The sequence below is a fragment of the Gracilinanus agilis genome, chromosome 2 (assembly GCF_016433145.1).
Source record: "Gracilinanus agilis isolate LMUSP501 chromosome 2, AgileGrace, whole genome shotgun sequence".
NCBI lineage: Eukaryota > Metazoa > Chordata > Mammalia > Didelphimorphia > Didelphidae > Gracilinanus > Gracilinanus agilis.
In genome coordinates, this window is record NC_058131.1 from 441,066,006 (window position 1) to 441,077,521 (window position 11,516).

Here is an 11,516-nt window from a genome sequence, read left to right on the forward strand (position 1 = left end):
GAAGGAAGGAAGGAAGGAAGGAAGGAAGGAAGGAAGGAAGGAAGGAAGGAAGGAAGGAAGGAAGGAAGGAAGGAAGGAAGGAAGGAAGGAAGGAAAGAAAGAAGGAAGGAAGGAAGAAAGTAAAGAAGGAAGATGAAAAAACATTACATGATATAATGGTCTAAAGTTCCCCTATAATCTAAAAGCCTTTAGTCCGCTCATCTTTTCCACTTTAACATTACAATTACATTACACTGATACATTACAAGTATCAGAGAGTATGCTGATTTGATTTTGAAGAGCTTATCTCATTGCCTCTATGGGTGCAGAGAGGCCTTTGGAATTCATTTAACATGGGGATAAATTAGAGTCCCTTCCAATAAGATTAGAATTAAAGCAAGAATGTACATAATCACCACTATTATTAGATACAGTGTTAGAAAATATAACTAGTATTAAGAGACGAGAGAAAATAAATTGAGAAAATAAACATTGGCTTTCACGTATCCAAGGTATAATTCATTCTTTTAAGGATAGAGATGTGTGTAAAAAGCAAATAGTCAATAATATTAAGTCTAGTGATTTCCTTGGAGTCCATTTTTCATTATCTTTCTTTGTATGCCTTACCCTAGAAAGTGATATTGATTCAATTGCTCAAACCTACATGTGTTGTAAGGTTTTGTTTTTTTTTTGCCCACATGGGGAATATATCTTTACTTTACTCATTCCTCTTTCAAAACATCTTTCCTGACCTTGCCTTTCATCATTTTGGAGTTTCTCTTTTATAATATTTTCTACAACCACAGATGCTGGAAAAGTCGAACAACATTTTCTTCATTGTCATTATCTGCTAAGGAGTCTCTATTCACTCTCTAACATTTATGGATATAATTACCTCCATTATAGATGAGAGAATTGTGGCTCTGAAAGGATAAGTGGCCTGCTCTTCTTCACCCTACTGGTCACTGTCAGAAGTAAGACCCAAAAGGGTCTTGAATCAGGTCTGGTGACCTTCCTACCATATCATGTGACCTTTCTGTGAGTCTGATTCTTGGTAAAATGACAGTCATCACATTTGCACTATCTACTACATATGGTTACTATGTAGAAAAGTACTTAGTAAACCAGAGATAGCATGGTACAATGAAAAGAGTGCTAAATTTGGAGTGCAAGGAGCTGAACTCAAATAAGTTTGTTCATTTATTATAATGTAACTGTAGGCAAGTCATCTAACCTTTTCAAATCTTAGTTTATTCCTCTGTAAAATGGGAGTGGGAGTTGGACTAGATGACTTCTATAGTCTACTTCTTTTCTAAATTCATGATTCATTATAAAAACATGAGTTATTACTACATGAAAATGGCAATGTACCAAAACAATGATATGCAAATAGGGTGAAAGCCACTTCCAAAGTTGCTCAGCATAAAAGCAGTTAGCCTGGAAGATCAAGGAATGGTACTGATAAGGCCAAAATCATGGATTCTCCCTTCATGTAAGGCATCTTCAAACACCAAAAAATTGTTTCATATTCATAGGCTATATTTTCTCACTAACTATCTGGGACAAAAGGAACACATGGCTCAAAAGCTATTAGATAGTTGAAATGTAGCTTATTCACACTACTACAGAAATAATTTAATACATATATTCTATGGTTGTTTAAGAGCACAGCAGATACAGTGCCTGGCTTCAAACACTTACTAGGTGTGTGATCCTGGGCAAGTTGCTTAACCCTGTTTACCTCAATTTCCTCATCTGTAAAATGAACTGGAGAAGGAAATGACAAACCATTCCAGAATCTCTGTCAAGAAAACCCTAAATAGAGTCATGAAGAAGACTTTATCTTCCTATCCAAATCTAACATCCTTTACAATCAACTTTAAGTCTCATCTTTTCCACTCTGCATCCTTCAACCTGAGAGCTTTCACCATTCCTGTTCCCTCTCTTTATGATCCCCAACATTTCTCATTTAGAACCAGTAGCTATTAATAGTTAATATTGGTGGAATCCTATTGCTATTCATTTGTTTCCACAGCAACAGCACCCCTCTATTTAAATATATTACATGTTTACTAAGAGTAAGTACTTTATTTTGTATCTTTTTTATGTTCTCTCACAAAGTCCAACATGGAGGCATTCAAGTGATATGGAAAGAGAGGTAGATTCAGAATCAGATGAATTGGTGTCAAATCTCAACTCAGCTGTGGTTACCTTGGGAGTACCCTTGGTTAAGCACTTGCCATCTGAGTTAACTTTTCTCTTTTATAAAATCAGGCATGGAGAACATGGACTAGAGAATCTCTAAATATTTATTTCAGCAATTAATGTTCTGCTAAGGTTAGTTTATAGAAGTAGCTATTACAGAACTGTTTCTTGAAATTACTTGTTGAATTTGAAAGATAACACACTGAAAAACTGAAGAAGAAGAAAGACAAACCACTCTAATATCTTTACTTGGAAATCCCGTAGACAGTGGCATGTTAGGGTCCATGGTGGCATGAAGAATCAGATACAATTGAATCACTGAACAAAAATAACATATAGGTAACAGGATATTTTCTAGGGAAATTAAACTTACTGTACTTCTCAGAATTATAGGAAAACTAATCTCAAAGAGGACTGGAAGTTGCTAAGAAAGAGGTTTTCACAGCTAAAAAGGAAGACATTATTGTCTTGGGTTTTGTTTGTTTGTTTGTTTTTTTGGTTTGTTTTGCTTTGGGGGGATTGATGTGTTTTTTAGAATGCAAGGTCTCTCTGTTTCCCTTTTCACCTCTATTTCCCTGAACTTGACCCAATCACTGAGTGGACCATAGTTATGTTAGTGTTTCTAAGAGAACCCCTGGAGAACCAGAGAGACTCATGACTAAAATGTCAATGGGTCTTCTGGCTGAACCCCAAGCAGGCAATTCATCTTGGCTGGGTCACAAGTTAGAAGAAAGGAGAGAAAAACAAATGAAGACTCTCTGAGTTCAAAATACTTTTGCATTTCAAGAACTCTGGATGACTTTTTACAAGCACAAGGTCTCAGAGTTCGAAACTAAAATTATTTATTGCAAAAGAATCGCTGATTGTTGTAAATGCCAGCCTCTATCTCCTTGCTATAATTAGATATATTTTCACCTTCAATGGCTACCTAATTCCTCTAGAACAAAATTAACTGCTCAGTTGATATTTTGAAGCCCTCCTAATTTTATGTTACTCTCCTTTACACACCGCGTAGTTAGTAATTCAGCCAGACTGACTTACTAGCTGTTTCCCAAACTCTGCATACCATCTCTTGCCTTTGGGTTGTGCTCTCAGAATACTGGCCAATGACTAAGTTTTTGGTCATGAGACTGCAGAAGAGTCATAAAGACATTGCATTCAAATTCAGTCTTAAATCCAGTTTCTCAGAAGCTTCTTCCAAAGCTCTGGAAGGTCAACACAAGACACTGAAGTCATGAGGGAAGAAAATTCCTTCCTTACTGTTCCCCTGAGGGGAAAAGGTGAGCAGAGCAGCAGTATTCTCTCCTCCACTCCATTTCCCATCCCAATAATAACTCAATTTCATAGCAGAAGATTAGGGGTAGGAAGGGAGTAACATTAGTATCTAATACAGTGATGTGCAATCTTTTTTTTTTTTTTTTTTAACCCTTGTACTTCAGTGTATTGTCTCATAGGTGGAAGATTGGTAAGGGTGGGCAATGGGGGTCAAGTGACTTGCCCAGGGTCACACAGCTGGGAAGTGGCTGAGGCCGGGTTTGAACCTAGGACCTCCTGTCTCTAGGCCTGACTCTCACTCCACTGAGCTACCCAGCTGCCCGATGTGCAATCTTTTGAGTGCGGTGTGTCAAAATTTGCCAAAAAAACAAGCATAACTTGGGTGGTCTGTCTCTTCTAGAAAAAAAAAACACCATAATTTCACAATACTTATAGTTTAAATAACAAAACTGTATGATTGTATAACTGTATTTAATAAACCAAAATAGGTAAATTAATATAGGTAGAATTGTCATCTATAGTGCACAGAGTGTCTACACTACACTATAGCAAATGTTTCATCCTCTACATGGGGCCCCATACTTTCTGTATGTAGTCACATGTGGCCACGTGTCATTGAAAATGGCCACACATGTCAGTGCTGACATGTGTGTCATAGGTTTGCAATCACCAATGTAATATGTGCCAGACCCTATGTTAAGTGCCTTTTACAAATAGTATCTCATTTGATCCTCATAATTAACCTTTTACAGTTGTGGAAAGTGAGGTTAACTGAGGTTAAATTACTTGCCCTGGGTCACAAACTAGTAAGGGTCTGAGGCCAGATTTGAACTCAGAGATTCCTTAGTCAAAGTTCAGTTTTCGATCTGTGTACTATAAGCTGCCTCAGGGAAGCTAGATCCTTCTCTTTCCACCCCTGACTCTGAAATGAGATTGAATAATCAGTGGAAAGAGGAGTGGAGGAGAAAGTACTCTAGGATAGAGGGAGAGAAGATTCACAGTCTCTGTAAGAATTTATAATTCCCCATTACATTTTTTTCCCTAAAGTCTACCTCTATCTGTTAAGCCTGAGCCCCATATCATCAAAGTTCCTTTTCCAAGTCTTAACATTGGCCACAAATGTTAATAAAAGTCAGTCACACAGATTTATCTAATCTTTCCACACTTATGGAGAGTTTGATATAAAGTATGTAATGCCCATCTCTGTACTATATCCCATGCCCTTTGCCAAATCTAATCTCATCTAATCTCTTATTTTTTGTCATAAATGTCAATTGCTGATCATTTTGTAAGTGCTCCAAGGGTTCAGTACACAAAAGCAATACTCCAAAAGTCCAATTGGGTCAGACGCTTGAAAACTTATGTTCTAATCTTGACTCTACCAATTCCTGAGAGGGTTTTGGGCAAGTGACAGCCTCTCTGGGACTTGCTTTAGTATCTGTCATCTTTAACAGAAATAAGTCAATCTGGTCTGTTTTGCTGGAAATGATATAAGGACTAATATGATAACATATGCATTAAAGTTCTATGAGTTGAAGAGGAGAGGTAATAAATGAACTTTTAAAAAAACTTTACCTTCCATCTTATTATCAATACTCTGTGTTGGTTCCAAGGCAGAAGAGTAATAAGGGCTAGGCAATGGGAGTTAAATAACTTGGCCAAGGTCACACAACTAGGGAGTGTCTGAGGCCATATTTGAACTAAGACCTCCTGTCTCCTAGCCTAGATCTCAATCCACTGAGCCACCCTGCTTCCCCTGTACTAAAGGAATTTTGAAGAATCTGTTTAGAACATTACTAGTCACCATGTTGTAACTATCAAGGGAGCACTGATAGAATTCCTTGAGTCATCTTTTATGACTTCATCAACCCTTTATGTTGTTCATCTTCCCCAGAAAATATTTTAAAGTATTTTTCATATTAGAAAGACTGAAATAAAGTAGATCAGAGGTTGGGAGATATACAAAAAGACTGAGCATCCAAATAGTTGAGTCGGAAGGAAACTTAAAAGTCTCTTGGTTGACTCTCCTTATTTTACACATGAAACTCTCTTTCCCTGAGAAAATAAGTGAATTACCAAAGTTCACTTAGTGGTTTCGTGACAAAATTGAGTCGAATAGAAATCCTTTGATACTCCCTCTATAAGCTAGTCTTTCCACTATATTGTTAAGTCTCTGGATCTATGTAACCTGGGATAAGTCCTTTACCCTCTCTGTGCCTCACCTTCATCATATGTAAAATTAGCTCTCTTTTTCCAGGATTCTGGGTAACCCTCTTGCTCCTAAGGCAAAAGTAGCTGCCCTGGGTGGATGAGGGAGAAGTTGGTTTTGAAATTTTTTCACAAGAAGAAACTTTTTATATCTATCATACTCATGGGGTACATGTGACTTCAGGACCATGGAAACAATTTGTAGAGTCTAAGAGCTTTCTAATTGCCTAAAGGCCACTTTCAGCATCTAGTAAGTAGCTATGGAGATGGGATTAAGATGGGACTATAAATGTCACTCATATTACTTGAGTTATACTCAAGATGAGGTTTTAGCTCCGCAATTTTTTGAGTAATAGAAGGGGCAGTTGGTTGGGTTGGACAGGAAATGTGTCGTAGATGGAAAGGCTGAGATGAATCTCTTATTTGTATCTCTAGCGTACTTAGGGAATTCTTCAAGTTTCTCTGAGAGAGAAAGAGATAAAACACTCCAGGGGCAGCTGGGTAGCTCAGCGGGGCAGCTGGGTAGCTCAGTGGATTGAGAGCCAGGCCTAGAGACAGGAGGTCCTAGGTTCAAATCCGGCCTCAGACACTTCCCAGCTGTGTGACCCTGGGCAAGTCACTTGACCCCCATTGCCTACCCTTACCACTCTTCCATCTATAAGTCAATACACAGAAGTTAAGGGTTTAAAAATAAAAATTAAAAAAAAAAAACACTCCACATCCTGTTATTATAATCATACCCAAAAACTTCAGACTATGGATTTATTTATTGATAAATGTTATGGGATTGTGATTAATATTTCTGACTGATTCCAGGAGAAGGGAACAAAAGGGGAAGGGAACAAAACATCATACAGTGCCAAGAAGCACAAAGGCCAAGAAGCCCAACCAATCCCACTGGTATTAATGAGAATCTGCACAGTGCCTAGAAACATAAGGTCAAAAAAGACCAAACCAATCCAGGTAGGTTTGTTGAACTTCTACACCAATACAAAAGGACTTGAACATAGTGTGAGACTGAAGATTGTGGAGCTTGACATGTGTTAAGATGTAGGACTCCTTTCACCACACTCTTTGTGTAATACTTTTTTTAAAAAAACCCTTATCTTCCATCTTGGAGTCAATACTGTGTATTGGCTCCAAGGCAGAAGAGTTATAAGGACTAGGCAATGGGGGTTAAGTGACTTGTCCAGGGCCACACAGCTGGGAAGTGTCTGAGGCTATATTTGAACCTAGGATCTCCCATCTCTAGGCCTGGCTTTCAATCTGAGCCACCCAGCTGCCTCCTGTGAAATACTTTCTATCAAACACCTAATAATTGGCTGTTCTGGCTCCCTTATCCCTGAGAGTGATTGTAAAACCAGACCAGGGAGCGAAACTTCCATTTTACATAAAAATCTAGTCCTTTTTTTTCCTCTCTTATAGTATGGCAACTTTCTGTAGTCCTGGCTGCCAATGGGTAGGTACAATATTACTGCATTTTGTTCTGATTTATGGGACAGAAATTACTTTAATTGGACCCTAATACAAGGGCCTGTTATAAATTTATTAAATTGGACTCTTATAAAAGGGCCTGTTATGAATTTATTTTTGCTTACTAAGAAATTTTTATATACATAGATTTTTAATATTTTGATTCTGATTTTGAATTTTTTTCTTATTTCCAAAGTTTAAATTTTTTCTATTCATTTTTGATTTTTCTTTTGATAAATGACTCATATACCCCATAACTCAACAACGTATTCTGAGCTGATCTGGGTGTTGGTCAACACTTACTTCAGAGAGGATTGTATTTTCATAAAAAGCCAAGATTTAAAATTTTGTTTGAAAAAAATTTCAGGAAAAGAAGATTGCTAACTACTTGGATCCAGAAAATGAACTGTTTGGATAAAGATGCCTGCAGAAACCTACACTGAATGAAGAAGATCCAGAATGAACGTTGAGGTGCAATTAATTGAACTGAAGGAGGTTGAATACAATTTTTTGAATGTAAACTCTTATGCCTAAGGGAATTGCCCCCTAATTGGCTTTTTGTCAATGCACCTAGCAAAACACTGGGTTTACTCTCTTTCTCTCTTATCTCTAACTATTGTAGTTAGGAGATTTTTAGGGGTACAGGATGATTATGTCAAATGATCAATTGGGGAGACTAGTCTCCCAAATGATCACAGGGGGGATTGTGAAGATGGGATTAAGCCTACTCTGCCCATTTTTAGATTAAATCACCAAAAGTGTAAACACCCCACTTAATTCTCAAGTTGGGGATCTTTGTGACCCACGTTGCAAGAGTGGGTGATGGATCAGAATTGATTGTCCCAGGAAGCCCTAAGCAAATCCTTTGTTGTGATTGGTACACATAAAATGCACAGAAGTGAAGCAAAAGAAGAGCCTTTAAAAAGGAGTTACAACTTCTTGTAAGGATCCACTTCTTGGTTCTTTGGAGTTCCGAGTTCAAGTTGGAGGCTAATGAAAAATCTGCTTACTGGACCTGAGACCTTGGACTTGGTGAGACTGTTCTTAAATTTCACCCTTTGAACTAATACTTGGTGAGTGAAAAAAGGCTGACTCCCTTCCTTAGCTCCCCTGGAGATACTAGCCTCTGGAGAGGTCCTTTGATTGGAAGGAGGCCTCTAGGCTAAAACCCTTGTTAATTGACTGTTAGGCTCTCTGGCTGACCTCTGGAACCCTGCCAGAGTAAAACCAGGGCTTGAACACATAATCTAGTTCTGTAAGCTAGATCTCTTACTCTGCCCTCTTCTCATTTCTCTACTTTCACTCTCTCCCTGTGTTTTATAAATAAATTGTTAAAAAAATCATTCGGAATTGATATATATTCATTTCCTGGCAACCACCCCTTTGAATATTCAGTTCAACCAACCAACCAATAATAATTTCCCCCCCTTTACAGCTTTTTTTGTAAACAGCTTCAAGATTTGCAAAGCACTTTATAAATATTTCAATTTATCCTCAAGTAAAGGTAAAGGATGTAAGAACTATTATTATCCTCATTTTACAGATGAGGAAACCAAGGCAGGCAGAGATTGAGTAGCCTGCCCAACTATTAAGTGCCTGAGGCTGGATTTGAACTCAGTTCTTTCTGATGTCAAGTCCTGCACTCTATCCATTTCATTATCTTTCTTAGATGTGCAGCCAAGAGATATTAGCAAATCAAAGAAAATACCTACTGCTTTCTTCCTTACCAATAGAAAACAAATGGTTCATGATTGTGCAATAAAAATCTTCAGATTTTTACCAAAATGAAAAATATTTCTGTATTTCCTGCACCCTCTCACTTGGAATCAAATGAGTAGCAACAGAGAGCAACACTGTTGCTCAGAGGATAGAAAGCAAGGCCTAGAAAGGTCCTGGGTTCAAATCTGGCTTCAGACATTTCTGAGCTGTGTGACTTTGGATAACTCCCATTGCTTAGGGAGGTCCTGGGTTCAGATCTGGCATCACATATTTCCTAGCTGTGTGACCGTAGGCAAGTCACTTAACCCTTATTGCTTATCTTTAGTATTCTTCTACTAAACACAACACTTATAATCAATGCACAGTATTAATTCTAAGACAGAAGATAAGGGTTTGTTTGTTTGTTTTTAAGGCTGTAAGGAGCAGTGGAGACTGGTTAGTTTAGAACTTCATGTTCTATTTCTCAGGACATACTGTGGAGTGAGTGGCCCAGTCTGAAGGAGGGCATAGTGATATGGATGATTCTAGTCTCCCAAACATATAATGGGCTTTCCTTCCTCTATATCAGTGATGAGCAAATTATGGCCTGTGGGCCAGATGAGGCCCCCTGAAGTGTTCTTTCTGGCCATGCGACATTATTCCTAATCTGACGAATACAATGAGTAGGATATAATACAATGAAACTTCAAAAGAGTTGCCTTAGAAACAGACTGACAGATGAGCATTTCCTTTCCTTTGGTCCCCTCTTTAAAAAATTTGCCCATCACTGCTCTATACCATTACTCACACTGTTTCCACATACCTAAAATGTCTTTCCTCTCCAACTTAGCCTGTTAAGTTTCTGTCCATCCTTTAAAGCTCAGTCTTAATACCACATCCTCTATCAAACCATCTCTGATTCCCTCTCCTCCATCACTTTTCTATTAGAAGGAAAACTCCTCCCACTTCACTTTGATTTGCATTTCGCTAATGGACTTGTGATATATTATTGTGTATTGTAGTTATCTGCGCTTATGTCTTAATCTAACTTTATAATCTAAGATCCATAAGGATAGAGGTCGTGCTTTATCTAAATTTCTAGTTTCAGATATCATAAAGTCATAGATTTAGAGATGGAAGGGATCTTAAAAGTCATTTGTTCCAGTCCCTTTATTTATAATTGAGGAAACTCAGGGCCAGAGAGGTTGTTACTTCTCCAGTGTTGTAGAGGTAACAAAAGAGAGTGGTAGGATTTGAATCCAAGACTTCTGACTCCAAGTGCTCTTACTACAGTGGCTTTCTTATACTTTTCCTGATGTGGCAACTGAAATCTGGCAAGTTGTGACTTCCCTAAAGTAACACAAGTGGTTACGCATCAGAGGTAGAATTTGAATTCATGTCTTCTGACTCCCGAATCAGTATCTGTTCCACTGTGCCACATTACCTCAAGTCTCCTTTATCCAAATTCTGTCCATCCCACCTTAGAGCCTGGCACATTGATTGGCACATAGGCTGAACTTAAAGATTTGTTGAAATAACTTCCTTTTTCCTTCTAAAGAGTTAAGAGTACAAAGAGGTTCCAAATACCAACCCACTCCACTGATCAGGGGAAAAGTTGTGATTACTTCTTGTCCCAGGAGCTCCAGTCCTGCCCTAGAACTCAGGAATAGGAGCAATCTATTTATTTAAACCTGATAAACTCGTGCCCCTGGGAATATACTAACTCCAAACCTTTGTCCCAACCTATTCCCACACCAGCTCCCTTAGGCAATCCAACTATCCCAGTAGCAGAAAAAGAGACAGTTCCCTCCAAGCTACAACCCACTAAGAGCAACGGGAAGCCAGTTCTGGGGGCAGGGCCCTGGAGCACATGATCAGAGACAGAAACTTTGTTTTCTTAGGTGGGAGGGAGACTGGGAATTTAAAAAATTAAAAAAAAAAAAGTTGGCTGCAGTTTAGGATCTTTAATTTTTCATTTAACTCCCACAACAACTTGACCAACAAGAAAGTGAAATAGAGAAGATTAGGGCAATGAATGACTTGAAAAAGAAGGGAGTTTGCTTTCTGAAGCCCCTGACTCACCCTCTCCCTCCTCCCTTCAGTCCCCTCTTTCCTTGCTGTCCCAGACTTACCCGTGCTGCCTGCCTCGGAGCCGGCTGTGTTGCAGTACAAGCTGGTAGGGAGACTTGGCTGGCCCAGCAAGAGACTCCTGCAGGGTCAGGGCCAGAGCCAGAGTCAGGGGCAGCGGCCACACAAAGGACTTCATGGTCTTGGGACAGGAAGAGACTGAAGCTGCGGAGCTGGAGCTCCGTCTCCACACACATACACACACTCACACACACACACACACACAGACACACTGACGGCTCCTAAGTGGAAGTGAAAAATCTACCAACTGGGGAGCCAGGTTAAATAAGAGTGAGGCAGCAGGAGAGGGAGAGGCTGGAAAGGGGCGGAGAAGCCACAGAGCCAGAGCAATGTAATGCGATGGGGAGTGTACCTTCCATCCAGAGGAGGCTGCACTAAGTACCCCCTCTCTCTCCCACCCCCCACCACACACTGGAGATAGCCTGAACTTTCTGCAATGTTCATTTCCCCCTTCCTTTGTTCTCCTTTCTGAGGCAACTCCCCCTTTCTCAAACCAACACATATGCTTTGGTTCACTCATACAAATCCTG

At 39.2% G+C, this 11,516-nt stretch overlaps 1 protein-coding gene across 1 annotated transcript in view; it reads right to left on the reverse strand.

Annotated features, from left to right (window-relative positions):
- Positions 1-11,165, reverse strand: part of TGFBI (transforming growth factor beta induced) — a 67,504-nt gene extending 56,339 nt beyond the window's left edge. The window contains exon 1 of the mRNA XM_044659939.1: positions 10,971-11,165. Within this exon, the coding sequence (XP_044515874.1) occupies positions 10,971-11,104 (134 nt within the window). The 5' untranslated portion in view covers positions 11,105-11,165. The remainder of the gene's footprint in view (positions 1-10,970) is intronic.
- Between the last annotated feature and the right edge of the window lie 351 nt (positions 11,166-11,516).